The sequence below is a fragment of the Arthroderma uncinatum genome, assembly GCF_011692745.1.
Source record: "Arthroderma uncinatum strain CBS 119779 chromosome Unknown scaffold2, whole genome shotgun sequence".
Classification (NCBI taxonomy): domain Eukaryota; kingdom Fungi; phylum Ascomycota; class Eurotiomycetes; order Onygenales; family Arthrodermataceae; genus Arthroderma; species Arthroderma uncinatum.
The window spans coordinates 871315-887789 of record NW_022983864.1 but is presented as its reverse complement, the minus strand read 5'-3'; the positions used below and the strand labels follow the sequence as shown (position 1 = coordinate 887789).

The following is a 16475-nucleotide window of genomic DNA, read 5'->3' as shown; positions in this document are numbered from 1 at the left end:
CTTGCCTCCGCGCGGGAAACGTCAGGGTCACGTAAAGAATTTATAACGATTGACCAGCCTGCGGGTAAAAGGCTGCTAGTACCTGGTTTAAGGCCACCGGTTTTGAAGGAAAAACCTCCAAAAACCGGAGTCACCGTAAGAGAATAGCCATCGGGGAGATAGATAGTGCAGACCATCGTCGGGAGGAAGAATCAATCAATCTCGAGTTGAGGAGCTATTGCTGCAAGAAGAAGCGAGGAACTGGTGCTTTCAAGGATCGCAATCCTGCAGGAGGACGTATATAAATGCCATTGGGAAATCAATGAATCGCCGCCTTGGTTCCTTTGAGAGCATTGCTCTACCCTTCATCCATTTATATATTCATATTGCCTCAAGACAATTTTGACTTCGGCATCTGATGACATCAATGTCGAAAGTTTGATTGTGATGATGCAAGAGGCTCACCTATAAACTTTCCATCCTCGGTTCATTTGAGATGAGTTGCCAGGAGTTCATCTCTATCGGATATGAAGGTGATAAAATTAGCATATTAGACGCCCGGGCCTTGTCATATCAAGTCAGGGGTTGCTATGAAGGATATCATAAAATTCTAAAATAGATTGAAGTTTTTCCGTTGATGAGGGCCATGTAGGTATTCGCCAGCATTTATTCAAACGCGAGATCGTCTGCTAAAGCTGGGGGACTGTGATACCAATCCCCTTTTGCATTGCACGATGCCATATTTCCTTACCGAGGACTAGATCTAACATCCCCAGGCCAACACTTTTATATATGACATCGCCATCCTGTATCCAGTCCAAAAGCTTCTCATCAGGTGATTTGCCACGCTGAGCGAAATCGTTCACCATGAGAAGTTCTCCAACCTCCACCAGGCGAAGAGGGTCAAGCCCAGCCTGGACTAATTCTCCTGCCTGCTGGAGACAAGAATCCAGGGTATCCACCACGACCGTACCGCCGCGGTAGTGCCGGTGGCCCTCCGTAGCATGCTTGAGAAGAAGGGGATCTAACTCCGCCGTATCTGGCCGGCATGACCCAACAGCACTGATAAGTTGGCCCTTCTGGCTTGTAGGAGGCATAATCAGATAATCTGCTGGGAAGAGTGGCTCCTTCGAGGATGTGCAGCAGAATATAACGTCCGCGTTTGTCACACTGTGCTTCAAGTCTCGATCGTAGTCTATAAAACTAGGGCTGACAGCTGCGAATTTAACGCCGGATCGCCATTGCATCTGTTCAGGCGAGTAGATATCACGTAGGAGTTTGCTTGCACGGTCAAACGAACGGTTGAAAATATCGACTTTTTTGATTTGGCTGCCCCGGAGTAGAAGAGCAAGACGGATGTGCCAGAAGGCAACACGGCCAGCGCCAAAGATAGTGATGGCCTCTACTTTCTCTCGCCTCGCAAATACCAGAGAGGAGCATAAGGCGGAGCGAAATGGGATAACATCTTGCGTATTAATTAGGGCGGCTGGCATTCCAAAAGAGTCGGATATTGTAAGATAGCCAGATCGGAAATCTCGAGCACTCTCCGTGTTGGCGGTCTTGTCGAAATTAGCCGTGGAAGGATGCTCTTCTATCGTTCTCTGTGAGGGCACAGAGGGAGAGCTCTCTATTTCCGGTGGCACAGATGCGATCGATCCTTGATTATCCCCCGGATTTGAAGTCCTCCTTGGGGAGGGTATTGACGCCGGTTGACTCTGTCTTCTCTGTTGTCCGCTTCCCTCAAGAACATTCATCACCTCAAACCCTGCATCACCTCCCGAGTGTAGGGGCATTAGAATCGAATCTAGTCCATCTTGTTGTCGAATTACCATATGCTGCTGTACTTGGCCCAACTCGTCTTGAGCTCCTCTGGAATATTCCCGTAGCACGCTGGCCACCTTATCCTGTATTTCCCGGACCTCTTGCCGGGTCAACGACAGAAGCAGGGACCGAACATCAGGGCCATTGAGAACTGTTAACGGCATCTTGTGTCAGTGTAGACGCACTTTGAGAAGCAGAATTCTCCATGCTCAGTCGATGAAGATGAACCAGACGGACGTCATGGTGACTAAGTAGCTTTGGCTGTACAACCGCGCCACGGAAGACTTTCTCAGGCTGTTCGATATATCCATCCATAGGGAGGCCACAGGTTCGCTGGGAGGGTATCCTTTAGCCATAGCCTTCGCTGGCGAGCACACGGCCAACATGGCTGAGTTCTTGTGCCGTCCAAGGCTAGTTATCCTCATAAGAACCACCATCCACCACGGAAACAAGCTGAGCGGAATACGATGAGATGCCATCCCTCCCTCCGGTGAGTGTTCCGAGCCTTCTCCCTATCTGGCATCTCCTCGTATTCCTCGTGGCCAAGGCTGATTTAAACTTAGCCCTGAAAAACGTCCCATCTCTGTGGTTCGGCGGCTGTACCTTGGTGTGGAGGGTGTGGAGATGGAGATGGAGATGGAGCGATGGGCCTGGACAGAAAAGATATAAAAGAGTGAGGGCGATTCATGGTTCCAGCAGTTATTAACTTCGGAAATATCAGTTAATACTGCGCCTTTCGCACATTTTCCTATCTCCCAGACCAATACTCAGCAATTATGTCGTGGCCGATGTCTCCAGCATCTCAACCTTCATCATCATTGCAGTCATCGACTTCCTCCCGCATATTCCACATCTACAATTCCTTCCCGATACATTACAGGATATCAGACTCCCAGAAACGGCCCCTCTACCATGTCGATAACTCCTATTTCACTCCCGGCACCCCTGACCTAAGCCTACATCTAGGCGAAGATAGGAAAGGCCCGGTGGCCGCCGTTTGCAAATTCGTCCTATTTTCAACCTGCTCGAAAATCGGGTTAACAACCAAGAGCAAGAAGAGATGTAACGATTATATAAGTAATGACGTTTTCAAAATCGACCATGTTAGCACAAGCACCGAAGATATGGCGTGGGAAGACATGACTAGGCAAAGCCGAGACCATTCAACATATAGATTCGAATTGGACCTTCTCATGCAAGATCAGCAAACGGGAGCAGGACTCGGACGCCGCGCGTTCGTCTGGAAGAGAACTCATTCTATGGGGGTGGAATCTTCTAAGCCATCCAAGCTAAGCGCATGCAATTATAAGCTGGTCGATGAGGAGACGGGTAAGATTGTTGCGGTTATTGCAAACAACGGGTTAAAGAGCATGAACAAGAAGGGGAAGATTGAAGTATTCGATACCGATGAATATGCGTTTGCAGGGGAACGACTTGATGTTATGATTTTGATAACTGGGATTGCCCTGTTTGAGAAGGAAAGAAGAAGGAGGGCACAGCGGAGGTACGATTATTATTGAGCGGATAGTCAACCCCTACGCCGTTGATGGCGCATTGCATTGTATGATGAAGCTTAGATTTATGATTCCTGTTATGAAGAATATTCAATGAATTTACTTTCAAACATAAGGTACCAGGTGCATGAGCGGAGTCCTGGCGTTAATAAATGGGTTATTCGATAGAAGAAATAAAACATTCACAAGCATGGAGCAATAAAACTCTATACTAAGAAGGATATTGATATTTAGAAGCGTTGTGTGAATAAATTTCTAAACTTTTGGTATCTATTCTAAACTACTAGAGCGCCAGATGCCGGCCTGCAGCATTTAGGAGAAAGAAGACTTTGGTAGCCTCGCTTGATCATTACCCAAGCCTCTAGGCGCCGGACTATATTGGAATGAAGTTCGTCGCAACAGTTGCAAATCCAGACTATTGTTTCTCCAGGAGCAGAGAGATGCTGCTCGCCATTCTTGATGTCATATCACACGTATCCGATTCGATAATTGGGACGGGCTTCCGTGGTAGACGGGCCTTCGTCTCCTGCGCCGGAGATAATCTCAACTGCGCTAAGAACCATATTATCTTAGAATATGTTGGCATACCGTGTGTCTGTATCATGAAAAGGGGTTGAGCGTGTTCTGGTATTGTAACATGATTTCATCTTCAGCTGCTAGACAACTGAATACCTTCCATCTGCCTCATCAACGTCGAACTACCTTCCTCTTCTTCGACGCCGATAACTAGTTCAACGCTCGTTTTTGGACGGTTTCTGTTCAATCCTTCGAGTAGCATGCATGCTTTGCAAATCTTTTGACTAGACATGTAGCCACATCTCTCGCACTGTCCCATCGTTTGGGTCTTTATAGGTTTTTGTTTCTTGTCACGACCCTGGCTTGTAGTGGTAGGGTTCTTCCTTGAGTTACCCTTTTCTGGCTTTGTGGAAATGACTGGTAGTGATATTTCAGTCTCACGACCTTTGGCGTCTTCATCCTCGGTAAGTTTCTTCTCCATGTTCGCCATTTCACCACCACTACTTCTTCCATTCTGGCTTCCACATCCACCAGCGGAGTACTCATCAGCTCCATCCCTCGTTGCCGTCTTTGTAGACGAACAAGTAGGGCCTCCACAGACTTCTGGCGGTACTAGTTTAGCCATGTCTTCTCCACTCCGTACAATATCCAGGATAGCACTCGGCCGGATCCTCTCCAAATCTTTGATAAGTGTCCTAGCGCTCCCTCGAAATGCTTCAGGCGAGTAGATGCACTCAGTACTAAAGTAATCAAGCTTTTTATGATGGGCGTAAAGCACAATTTCCTTCTCGTATGCATATTTTAGAGGCTTGCTTCGTTTAATGTCGCTAGCAGCTGAGCCCGTGATGATACTCGTGGAACGAGCCAGGCGAGGTAGATCACCACGCAGTAGATTCATCATCACAGTCTCGGCAACATCATCGGCGTTATGTCCGGTAACAACATGCTTGATATCCAGCTTTGCAGCGCCACGGTCAAGAGCCTGTCGTCGAAATACACCGCAGTAGGTGCAGTTGCCCTTTTTCCCAATCTCCGCAACCACCTGATCCATTGTCCAACCATATAATTCTCCGTAGCTGACTATTTCCAAAGGCATGTCGTACTGGACCGCATTTCGCTTCACGGTTTCCAGGCTATCATCCCGGTATCCCTTTATGCCCTCGTCGATAGAGAGCAAAACGAGGTCAAGGCCGTAATCATATCGCTCATTAAGCGTTTTCAAAACAGAAGCAAGAACCGTACTATCTTTTCCACCGCTCGCCCCAATCGCAACTCGCTCGCCTGGCACGAACAGGGAGCTGTTTTTGATGGTTTCGTGGGTTTCGGCCTCGAATATGGCAAGGAAGCATTCTTTGCAAAGCTTGTGGCGGTTCTTCGGCCGGATAATAACTGCCCTGGCAGACTTGCAACTGAAACATACCGTTGGAGGCATTGTTGATATTTATTTTCGCGATTTGTTCGAGCTTAGCTGCTTCCTCGTCCTATCGAGGTGGGTGAATTATCAGAAATTGTTATCGATAAGCCGAGATAAGATTTTGATTTCACGTGATATTAGCCAACGCTTAGTCATGTTTCTTACTCTCTCTTTTCGGCAAGTCCTTCCTCCAATGTCAAGTTCGAACTGGAAACTATTAAATGAATCCCATTGCAATTCCCTAGCTCGCCTTGATAAAAGGATAGAAAAGCTTTTAATATTTAAGCCGAATAACCTCGAGGTAATTATATTGTACTCTTTGTCTTTATTGACTTTCCTAACTAGATATAAGATTCGGAGATAAAGGAAAAGGAAAACTGGGTTAAAAATAGATACCTACTATCTCAGGGTTAAAAACGCTAAATGGAGAAGAAATAAAAGGGCGTATAACGTTTTCAAGAAGAGAAGAAGAAGAAGAAGTAGTAGAGGAAAAACCATAAAAAGACAGGAATAAGGCATTAACTATGACCACATATCTTCATCACTCTTCACCAAATCTTCCTCCACCAACACTCTTGGTCCATCCCGCCTTTGCTTTTGTTTCCGCTCCTGGCGGGTGACAATGCGGCTAGGCGTCAATGGAGTGATGGGGGTAAATGGCATATACGGACTGTAAGGGGTTCGAGGAACCCCTGTCCGTGGTCCGTGCATAAGACTAGTCCGTCGTTCAACGATGGTTGTCTTGGTTGAGGGTGCACTCATGGGGCTGTCGTACGCAACACGGAACGGCAGCGGAGGTGTACTATGAGCAGTATTTATATTCAGCGAGGGAGGGGTAGGGCGGAATTTGCGGCTATCCAGCGATTCCTTGCTGGGCGGAGAAGCAAGGATTGCTGGAGGAGGGGCCATGCTGCCTTGAGGAGAGTTGAGTTTCGCTTGCTCATGAGGCGTTAAGGGAGGAGGGCCGGGGTTGTACGTGCGTGGGGAGAGGGGTTGTTTATCGGGAAAGTCGCGGGAGTTGAGTTCTGGGGAGCCCATTGGGGATGAGATTTGAAGGCCTCGGACGGAACTGCGGCCGAGCAGTTTCTTTGGGGAGGTCGTGGAGTTTTTGGATCGAGAGCTGAGGAAAGAGAGCTGTGAAAGCCTGGAGAACCGTTCGGTTCGTGGTGAAATGGGTGATTCCTTAGAAGCTGGCTCTTCCTGGAAAGGTAGACTAGAGTGATGCTGAGGCTCGAACTCGGATACCGTTGGTAGGTGGCATGCTGAGAGTGGCGATCCAGGGCAAGGGGATACAGGTGACATTGGTTGCTGCTGTCGCCTTAAATGGCGGAATTCCGGAGGGCCATCGGGTGGTTGTAGATGTACAGGCGACCTCAGAGGTGAGGGGAGAGTTCCTCTAGTATTTGTTGTGTCCTGAGACATGGCGGACTTTCTCGCATCGTGCTCCATGACGGCAGCGTAGAGTCTTTCCATCTCCTCTTGTGCCCTCATACGATCCGCCTGGACAACGTTTTCGTCAATTGTCGAAACGCTCCCGGCTATTGAGGCTGCGGACTGTGCTCGATTCGAAGACGACCATGGTAGATTGAAGGATCGAGCTTTACCTTTAGGAGGACTCGGCCACACGTTGTTTTGGGTTGTAGGACTCATTGGACTCGGCCACATATTGTTGGTCGAGAATTCCACTGGGGCTGGTGATTCTTCCATCATTCCTCCCGATGGTTTGACGAGATCCATCTCTAGTGTTCTGTTTGACTCTTGTGCGCCGCGACGGAGCCGTCTGCCGACGGTGAGGAGGCAACCTAGGAGGAGAGACACGATGGCAATGTATGTTGCGACAATGGCAACAACTTCTCTCCAGAGTAACGTAGGATCTCTGATAGCAGATGCAGATATTGGGGGTCCTTCGCCTGGCGGCGGAGCTGGATCGATCCAGATGCTAGCCCCCCAGATAGAATCAGCTCGAATGGGAACGGGCTGCAGGAGAAACAGCAGAAGACAGGCAAATCTCAACATATAAACAGAACATCGAGGAGCCAACATTCTGCGGCGTAATATTGGGCATGCCTTCGCCCTTTTCTCTGGCTGGGGACGTTCCCTTCTTTTCGAGATATTTCAACAGGCGTAGGCGGCGGGGGGATCGGCACCTGCTGCGATACAGAACATTGCAGCAAAGAAAAGCAGGCCCTCTGTGTGGAGCAAGGAATGTGACCGTCAAGCCGGAGAGGCGCCTCCAGCTCTGCCGTTGGGCGCATCGAACCTGCAGGTCACTGGGATAGGCCGTGACGAGATGCCAGGGATAGGCCCAATGAGCTCGATGCATCGCTAGTCATTGCAGGGACGGCCATCTCTTCAGCGGCCTGGTTGGTCGACGGGCCGTTTAGCCATGCAGAGAGAGCAGCCACCCGTCACACTGAGTCGCGCCATCACATTTTTAGTTTCTTCATCTCATTCATGCACGGGTGGTGGGCAGCAAATCGCAGGCGAGTATCCGATATATCGACGGCCAGGCAGAGTTCTCGCCTGTTTCCCAGTAACGTCACGCCTCGTACTCTGAAGCGAAGCAGGCGAGGTGATGGCGATGCATTGAATATTTCTGCCCTTTTTATGCTCTCTTTGACATGAGTCTTATGAGGTGTGGTCGAGGAGTTTGATCGCCCCATTGATATATTTGATGTGACCGCTCGCCTGCAGGCAAAGCAATATTTGATAATGCAATCTCCAGACATCGCACAAATACTGGTCATATCTCGTATGTGTCCAGAGTAGTATTGAGACTGTTGTCCCAGAAGTGGTCGGGAATAAGCAGTAGTTATTCTGATCGAGTACGAAGTGATGTTGTTGTTTATTTGGTTCGCCCGGAAGACTCTACCAAGGATGAATGTTTAGAACTGGAACCGTGGAATATACCCCAAGTTCAACTTCGATGGCAGCTTCCGCTCCTTCTGGCGTCCTTGGTTGTGCTTTCGATGTAAAATGATATCTTCCGAGTCTCTGTCGACGAAGAGGTCGAAATGTTAACAACCTATCTCATGTCAAGAAGATAGGAAATGCACAACAGATATTGAGCCACTTAGATACCAACAAACACATTCCTCAATCCATGGGCAATAAGATATCTGCCGTCAGCGGTGTCAAATCCCCCAACTTCTACCAACCTGGGAACGCGGTCAACGAAATATGGGTTGGCGACCTCGAGATCATCTCACGACTCCCCTTTGGTGACTCGGACATGGCGCAAGCAGGATGGCCAAAGAACGATTATCCCAAGTTCCCCTGGCGACCCTTTGTCATACCTCTCCTCGCGATGTTCACCAACGCCACAGATGCAGAGGCGACGGCTCCGGGTATATCGAAGCGATCCCTAGCCAAGGACATTGCCTCCAGTTTCCCCTGGTGGGTTGTCATAGGCATTGTGCTTCTGTTTGTTGGCCTTACCATCCTGCGGGTTGGCATGGAAGGGATCGTATACCTGGCTCATTTGAAAGAACAGTCAATTGTTAAAGAGAACTTGAGGAGAAGTGCAACATTGCTATGCCATGTCAGTGCATGTGGTATACTCGCCAGATTTCAAATTCTGGTGTCAAGTCTTCCTGCGCTGGAGAAAATCCCGACTGAGCAAAGGGATGCCGTGGAACTGGTTTACCACCCTAGGAGGACCCTCCGGCACTTGGTCATTGTTCAACTCTTGTTTACGATCTTGGTAGATGTGGTATTCTATGTACACCTTCTCCAATATGCGCTCTATCATGGGCGTGGTAAGAATCTTGACGAAGAACATGGGAAAGCTGAGGTTACAGGCGAAGCAGTGAATCCTCATGCTGATTTCTTGATACCCTTAGTTGCCTTGCTTCCAATTTTTATGGTTATTATTGACCTGGTATTGATTAACTGCCGACTTAAAGCTGGCTGCTCACCATAATCATTGTCCTTGATGCTGTGCTGAGCCTCGTGGCTGGAGTTTAGAGGATTACTGATGAGCTTTAACTAGTTGATTGATGTCTGCATAGCATTCTTAATAAAAGATACCATACATTCTAACCCCATAAGTCTCGCCACATCTGCTTGAAGCCATAGCCCTTAGAACTGTCCTCGTCATATATTCGAGCTTTATGACCCAAGCCCGGAGATAGCTGATACCCTCCGAGGCCCTCTTGACGACCATTGGTAAGTCCAGAGTTGTGGGATCTCCCCGTTGCCCTCCGTTTAATCTCTTCAGGAAGCCCGAGGGCAGTATCAGCATAACATGAATCCAACTCCCGCTGGAGATTAAGATACGCTCTCTGCGAAACCTGTGGAGCTTGTAGATTATACGACCGGATCGATTCATTAAGCCTTTTTATTTTCAGCTCATGGTACTCTCGCTCCGTGGCAAGGTACTGAGGATCCCTCAGGCAGGGAAGATCTTCTAGGGGCTCGGTATTGGGAGTCGAGGATATCTCTTCACCTCCTGCAGTAGAGGGCTGCCCCTGACTATCAGCAGAACCATTCAGTTGATTCTGGGCACGAGCTTGTAATATCTTGTTATGTCTAGATTCCGCGGCGACATAGGCGCGTGCACGCCGAACTTGCGTTTCCATTGTTTCCCCCTGGCTTCTAATCATTAAAATAGCATGATTTCTCCAGTCTTCCCTGAGGCGGCTTCGAAACTGGTTTATTTCTGATTGCATGGAGTGCTGTTTCTGGATCCATTCGGGAGTGGCCTCTTGTTTCTGTAGGATTCTATTCATGACATACTCCGTGGTATCGATATACGGGCTGTCGGCAGTAGGATCACGCTTGACGTTTTCCCCCTTGCCCCTAGGGATATTCTTAAACTGACCCTTCGCCATTGCGTCCTCTATCCGCTCGTTTGCCAACGAACTAAGCCCCTGGATAGAGACGGGGAAAGAATACACGCCGGGTCCGAAGCGCTCTTGAAGTTCCTTGCGGAAAGAATCCCGTTCTTCTTTAGAGGTATTTGTATCCTGATTTAGAGTGTATTCTGCGGTACGCTCGCGTGCTGCCGCTAATCGCCCACCGGAGGATACATTTCGTTTGGGCTTCCTGTGCACGGCGGGAATTGGCCCTCCTGGATGCGGAGGCCGAAATGGGACACGCATAGGCTTGCTTGCATCGTCAAGCATGCGAAGCGCGGCATCATGGATGCTCTCGTCCCCTGTCCATGGCGCAGCGGCAGCTATGTCTCGCGTTCCTTTACCCGCGCTCCGCTTCGTAATTGATCCCAATTAGCCTCCTGAGAAATTGAAGCCCATAGAGACAGGATATCGCTTACCGGAAGGTTCGCAAAAGAGATTGCCGCAGCGTTTTCATTCTTGAAAGAGCTTTCGGCAATCCTATCCTGTAGTCTTTGCTTCAGTTCTTCGGAGAAGCCGGCTTCTTGTATATTCTTCCTCGTCGAGCTGCCACCTTGTGTCATGGCATCTTCCGCCATTTCAGCCAGCCTCCTTGACATGGCACCAGCGCCATTGCTTTCCGCCTGTTTATTCGCACCATCTTTTTCGTCGGGAGTCTGTAGATTTGGCTTCTGGTTGTAGAGAGAGGCGCGGTATGAAAACGGTCGCGACGCCGCTGGGTGTGAGAGGGACGGCGAATATCGACCACCCCACGAACAGTGTACTTTTAGTCTAGCAACTCTTTTGTATCTCATCTCTCCTCAAAGACAGTCCATCACTCAAGGTTGAACTGGTTATTACTCCGTCTTCCTTGCTCGGTTTCTCGCCTTCAGGTTCATCTTTGAACGCTTAGTAAGCAGTTTTTGAACGGAAATAATTTTAAGCGTCAACTCTTTCTTGGCCTTGAAAAGAGCGAAGAGAAAAGCGCTTTTGGTGCAATTGATATCTTGATTGAAGACCAGTCGAGCCGGACGACAAACTGAGCGAATCTGAGGGTGTTATAGGCAGGTTTCCTCGGCATTTTATCCTATATTTCTTTCTATACACGCCGCCGCCATGGCTCCCAAGGCGTCTGTAACACGGATGAACACCATCCGACTGCAGTCAATTCCACGACTGAAGGTCAAGAGTCCTATGAAATATGACTCGAATCCATGTCTCGCTGCCATGACTGCACTGTTAAGTAAGCTTCTCCGGTTGATTGATTGATATCTGACGCATATTATGGCGGCGGAAGCTTGAGGAGGACCCTAGCTAACTTCCTGTCTTTTACCGTTGATCAGATTGCTGGGGAGCGTCAGGCTATAGTATCCAAGGCTGCTTAGCTTTGGAACAGCAGTTACGAGAATGCACAGATGCAAACGTATGTGTTTACCTCCGGTTATACTCCATAGTTAGGCTTAAGGAGCAGTTTATATACTGCATTGAATTGAAGCTGGATAGCTAACGATTGCATACTTTCTACAAAACAGCCTACGAAGATTACACGAAAGAACACTATCAACTACCATCTTGCTCGAATGTTCCGCATGATCTCCCCACGCAAGAAGAAATGAATAAATTTTATACCTCGATGCGCCTTGGTCGTTTTCACATATCGCAAATATCACTTTCATGCGGACATGGGATACCAATATTTGGGTTCTTTCATGGAGAAAATACTGCTCACCATGGGTGCAAGGGAAAATGTACAACTGACTGGACGAGATTTTGGGGGTTCAGAGCCAATTTTCGCATTGGTATGGAGTTTGGGGCTTTCACAATGGAAATATGTGACAATATCTTTTGTCTTATTAAGGAACGTTGTATTTATTACTGTTGTATAATAGATCTATTTCGAAACTAGTGCATTCCTTGTAAATGTTTCACATACCCTTCTTGTGGTAGGAATTAGCTATTGCAGAGCTACGGTCTGTTGCAGCATAGTAAAACGAGTAAGGTTAAATATATACCAAGAATAAAAAACAACCTCTATTATCTCACATATTCAGCCTTTTTGAATGGCTGTCTTCATGCGAGTCCAAATTTTAGCACTAGCTTGTTACTTGTTGGGCGAGTTGTATATGCGTCAATTGGTTCCATCCCTTGGTCATCTACCACAGAGGTTGTAAAGCTTGTATATAGCGCCGCAACCACAAGCTTGATTTCTATTAGTTTGTTATGTTGCTGTTAGTACAATTATATCTTAACGGGGTTTAAAATATGAGAGAATTCGGAACGTCGACATGGCCTACCTTGTAAAGCGAAGTGGCTTCCGATGCACATTCGGCCTCCACTACCAAATGCCCAGAACCAATGCTTCATTTCATCTATCTCCGAAGAACCTGGAGGAGCAATCCACCGGTTTGGGAGCCAACTATCCGGATTAGGGAAAACGTCGTCATTTTTATGAAGGGAGTATGCTTGTGCATTCACACGTGTGTTGGGTGGGATGTTATGATATCCGGCCAGGGAAGCATCCGCAGGAGTCAATCGAGGCTGGATTCCTGGAATTGGTGGATGAACGCGTAGGGTTTCCATAATCACCGCATCTAAAAGGGGCAGGGCGTCAATTGATTTATGAGAGGGTAGTTTGGGGCTGGCCCCTGAAGTCGGGGGTACCACATTAGGGCTGAGTGTTCGAAGTTCCCTTCGAAGCTGATCCTGGAGTTCTGGATTTTTAGAAAGCTCCCAGAATAGATACGTCAGAGTCAGAGCACTGGTTTCATGTCCAGCAGTAAGATGATCGAACGTTTCACAGGCGACCTCGAGTCGTAGCTGCGCCAAATCTTTCTCGCTCGGTTCTGAATCAGAAGTAGCAATAAGGTGTTTTTCCAGTGCTTGCTTGAGCTGTCTATAGACAACCGGCTCGGTCATGGGGTCCGTTGAGGAAATGTTCTCGTCTGCCTTGTCGCATGCCTCCAGGCCCCAGTTTTCCATATATTCATTTGCAGTTGTGCACCATTTTGGGATCAGAGGTATACCCAGGGCCTCCGACAAGGAAAGCAACGTAGGAGTCTCCTGGATATAGAACTCGAATATCTTACGGCTGTGGTAGATGGATAGCCATTTCTGACGGAGTGACGGCTCCTGCAGAAAATTAGAGCCGGCTGGCACACCAAAGATATATCCGGTTATGAAATCCAGTGCGAGCGCATTATTCAGTTCGTGGACTTCAACGGAAGACTCTGAGCTGGCGTAGTCTTTGAGTATTGGAAAGATTCGATCAAAGAGTATAGTCCGGGTGACCGCTTTGAGTTGAGATGACCCTTGCAAGTAAGACTTGGAATATACATTTGCAAGCATGCGCTTCCGAATCGAATGTTGCTTTGTTCCCACCATGGAGAACATGCTGATTGTTCTAACGGGAGCAGTTTAATATCGAATATGATATAGACAGGTATATATCCTATGCTTACCCAAATGAACCAAATAGCCTCGGATACCATTCGTGCTTCTCATAACCTCCAGTATAGACCGTTCGAAGGCCACCTTCGTAGCAGTTGATCGATATTTCAGACGGACCAAGGCGTACGATAGGTCCATGTTTCATGTGAGCGGCATGAATAGTCCTGTTGCCCGTCATTCGATATCTCCTCCATAATATCCAGAGAGGCGAGAATGCAGAGGTGAAGTGGGCATTGGGGATTTTGGCCAGCGGGGAAAGGAAGGCCGGGTATATGATGAATTTATACAGTCCAAATGCCAAAAGAAGGGCGACGGCTGTTACATGGGACAGCTCGGAGGAGAGGATAGCCATTATATTCTAGAGTATATGTACTGACAACGGTATCACGCCTCCAAAGTGCATCCTGTAAGCGATCTCGCGGGTATATAACGGGAAATACGAATGATGTCCCCGCGGAGGTGGGAGTCAACGAATATATATCATGTAACCCTTTTCAACGTGGATTTCCAACCCCCTGGGCGCTACAAGGAGATATTTGCCGAATAGTCTTGGGATAGAGAGGCCCGCATTCACTAATGCATTGCTGTCAATAGTCGTTGGACAGAAGACAGGGTCAAGGATGGATCTTTACGCTGGTCCTGCTCTCTATGGGGAGCAAGGGCGTATATAGATGCTTGCTCCAGGGCGTAGACTATTAATACTCCCTATATTGATCCCAGAGAGCCGGAACCAGAGATGGTACCTAGCCGTGAAGTAGCACTGGCCGGTTTCATATTCCTGTTCCATAGCAAAAGTGACCTGAGGCCAAGGTTCTCATGGTTTTTGGTGCCTCAAGGTCAAAAAATTTGGATGACGCAGAGAACGAACACTGGAAAAAAAAGACACAAACCACAATTGATTGACATGAAAGCTAACTAAGACCTCAACAACCAAGAAATTTTTTCAGGGTGATGTTATTGCACCTCCCATCCGAGCTTATCTACTTCATTGCGTCCTTTCTACCTACCGCGAGCTCTCTGAGCCGTCTCGCCCAGACCTGCCGTCACCTCTACAACATCGTCGCAGCAGACAACTACCGCATCTTCCAGGCCTTCGTCCAGGGCAGGTATCCTGCTATCACCGCTCCTCCACTCTGGCGAGATGCCGCTCATGCGCTTACTCTGCGTTCTCACGCCTTCGATCGCCGCGCCGTGACTGGGCGGTTTGTTTTGACGCCGTCCAACGCAACCAGGATAGGGAATCCTAGGACTATCCGGACAGACAGGCCTACTTTGGGATACCGGCCGGTGATTGATAGCTATGAATCGTGGTATGCGAACGACTGGTTTGCGAGAAAGGAGGTCCTCGCATGGGGTGCTGGCGCCGATGTGGTGCTGCGCATAAAGGATCTAGGCAGACACGGCAATAGTGAGCTCGAGGTAGATGGAGCCGGCAACCGAAACAGCTCTTACGATGGTGCAAAATGGATCTTTTTTAACGACTTACATGATGTGAATAGCTGGGATGACGTTGCCGGGCTACATCTTCTTGGTGCTAGCTCTTCAGCCGGTTCTGAGGATCGTGAGGACCTCATTCTCGGCCGTCGAAACGGAGAAGTCGTCCATTTGTCTATTTCGCCCAATGCAGGGCGTAGCACGGTTAAAGCTCGCTTCGATACCAACGGACACAAACTGGAATATACAGACCTCAGCGCTGGCCTTGATAGAGTCCTTGCAGTTGCTTTGGACGGAGGATCTATTGCGTTCTACAAGCTCGACTCGGAAAGTGAAAATGAAAGTGAAAGTGAAAGCGTGCAGCCTTTTGCTAGGTTGAGAACGATTTCACATGGGCCTTCGAGGAGTAAATGCTCGAAGCTCCTTTCGAACCAACAGATTGCCGTCGGGGCGGATGGTGAAACCGCCAAGATTGATATCTTCAATTTTTGTCTCGAGGGTGTTCGAAAGGACCGTACTATTCGGATTGAAGATGATGAAGACGAAAGCACATCGAGAAAGCCTCGGGTTACTACAATCGTGTCACTGCCGGCCGCACGTTCCAGTGGAGCGAAATCTTCGAGCCTCTTTCTATCCGGCTGGGAAGATAGTAAAACAAGGTATCATCCCTTTTAGACGCAAGGTCAAGCTAAATTATATTGCAGTTTTAACTAACTGGTATATAGACTCCATGATCTTCGGTCTCCGAAACCGTGCGTTGCGGTTTATAGTGATACCGTGGATGATAGCCCGACATATACCCTTCTCCCAATTGGCCATGAACGGTTGATTGTAGGAAGCGGGGCCAATGCTCTCGTCAAGATATTCGACTTACGCATGGCCGGAAAATGTCACCTTGAAGCTTACAATGGAGCTCCATCGATGCCCAAACCAAGCCATCGGCCCATAGACTCCAATCCATCCCAGCATCATCATTCCCTAGAGTCAATCCGATATCCTCGGAGGGATATCTCGATATTCCTCTGTAATGAAGTATCAGGGATTGCCAGCAACGGCCGAGCTCAACCACACCTCCAATCCCGCCGCTACCGAGGTCCGATATATGGCATGTCCCTCCCATCACCTACGTCGTCGACACTTTATGTTGGCGTAGTAAACGGTGTGGCGAGACTGGACATGGCGTGCACCGAAGACCTGTTCGGAACCGGCAATAAAAACATTCAGGAGAACTGGTGTTCGGCAAATCTAAGTTCAAGGTTAGACCCAAACGCCTCCGCCGAGTATCAGCCCTTTGAGCTATCTTGTTACGAGCGTCCATTGCCCGAAGACAGAGGGAGAGGAGTACGATTAATGATGCAGAAGCCATTTTGGGAGTCATCAAGGAGCCGTGCAACCGGTCCTGACAAGACGAATGGGCAGCATGACGATGGTATTCCGGGTTGGGATGAGCGTTGGTTCCAGCCCTGGATTAGTAGAAGTCGCCGTATAAAGGGACCGTGGCGAAGAAATTATAAT

General features: G+C 48.5%; 8 protein-coding genes across 8 annotated transcripts; 3 read left to right on the top strand and 5 right to left on the bottom strand.

The window, feature by feature from the left end:
* Positions 1-668: 668 nt before the first annotated feature.
* Positions 669-1964, bottom strand: GIQ15_02218 (uncharacterized protein; the record flags this gene model as incomplete). The annotated part of the gene is made up of 1 exon (XM_033549635.1): positions 669-1964. One exon carries the CDS (start codon positions 1962-1964, stop codon positions 669-671), a length of 1296 nt encoding a protein of 431 aa, XP_033406796.1.
* A 612-nt stretch (positions 1965-2576) lies between these two features.
* GIQ15_02217 (uncharacterized protein) lies at positions 2577-3320 on the top strand (the record flags this gene model as incomplete). Its single annotated transcript, XM_033549634.1, has 1 exon — positions 2577-3320. One exon carries the CDS (start codon positions 2577-2579, stop codon positions 3318-3320), a length of 744 nt encoding a protein of 247 aa, XP_033406795.1.
* Positions 3321-3963: 643 nt separating this feature from the next.
* On the bottom strand, positions 3964-5262 carry GIQ15_02216 (PP-loop ATPase superfamily protein; the record flags this gene model as incomplete). Its single annotated transcript, XM_033549633.1, has 1 exon — positions 3964-5262. The coding sequence occupies one exon, from the start codon at positions 5260-5262 to the stop codon at positions 3964-3966; it is 1299 nt and encodes a 432-aa protein (XP_033406794.1).
* Positions 5263-5766: 504 nt separating this feature from the next.
* Positions 5767-7287, bottom strand: GIQ15_02215 (uncharacterized protein; the record flags this gene model as incomplete). The annotated part of the gene is made up of 1 exon (XM_033549632.1): positions 5767-7287. The coding sequence occupies one exon, from the start codon at positions 7285-7287 to the stop codon at positions 5767-5769; it is 1521 nt and encodes a 506-aa protein (XP_033406793.1).
* A 1060-nt stretch (positions 7288-8347) lies between these two features.
* On the top strand, positions 8348-9166 carry GIQ15_02214 (uncharacterized protein; the record flags this gene model as incomplete). Its single annotated transcript, XM_033549631.1, has 1 exon — positions 8348-9166. The coding sequence occupies one exon, from the start codon at positions 8348-8350 to the stop codon at positions 9164-9166; it is 819 nt and encodes a 272-aa protein (XP_033406792.1).
* A 115-nt stretch (positions 9167-9281) lies between these two features.
* GIQ15_02213 (uncharacterized protein) lies at positions 9282-10678 on the bottom strand (the record flags this gene model as incomplete). Its single annotated transcript, XM_033549630.1, has 2 exons — positions 9282-10454; positions 10520-10678. 2 exons carry the CDS (start codon positions 10676-10678, stop codon positions 9282-9284), a joined length of 1332 nt encoding a protein of 443 aa, XP_033406791.1.
* A 1471-nt stretch (positions 10679-12149) lies between these two features.
* Positions 12150-13671, bottom strand: GIQ15_02212 (cytochrome P450 3A6; the record flags this gene model as incomplete). Its single annotated transcript, XM_033549629.1, has 3 exons — positions 12150-12286; positions 12374-13479; positions 13538-13671. 3 exons carry the CDS (start codon positions 13669-13671, stop codon positions 12150-12152), a joined length of 1377 nt encoding a protein of 458 aa, XP_033406790.1.
* An 806-nt stretch (positions 13672-14477) lies between these two features.
* On the top strand, positions 14478-15635 carry GIQ15_02211 (F-box domain-containing protein; the record flags this gene model as incomplete). The annotated part of the gene is made up of 1 exon (XM_033549628.1): positions 14478-15635. The coding sequence occupies one exon, from the start codon at positions 14478-14480 to the stop codon at positions 15633-15635; it is 1158 nt and encodes a 385-aa protein (XP_033406789.1).
* Positions 15636-16475: the final 840 nt, after the last annotated feature.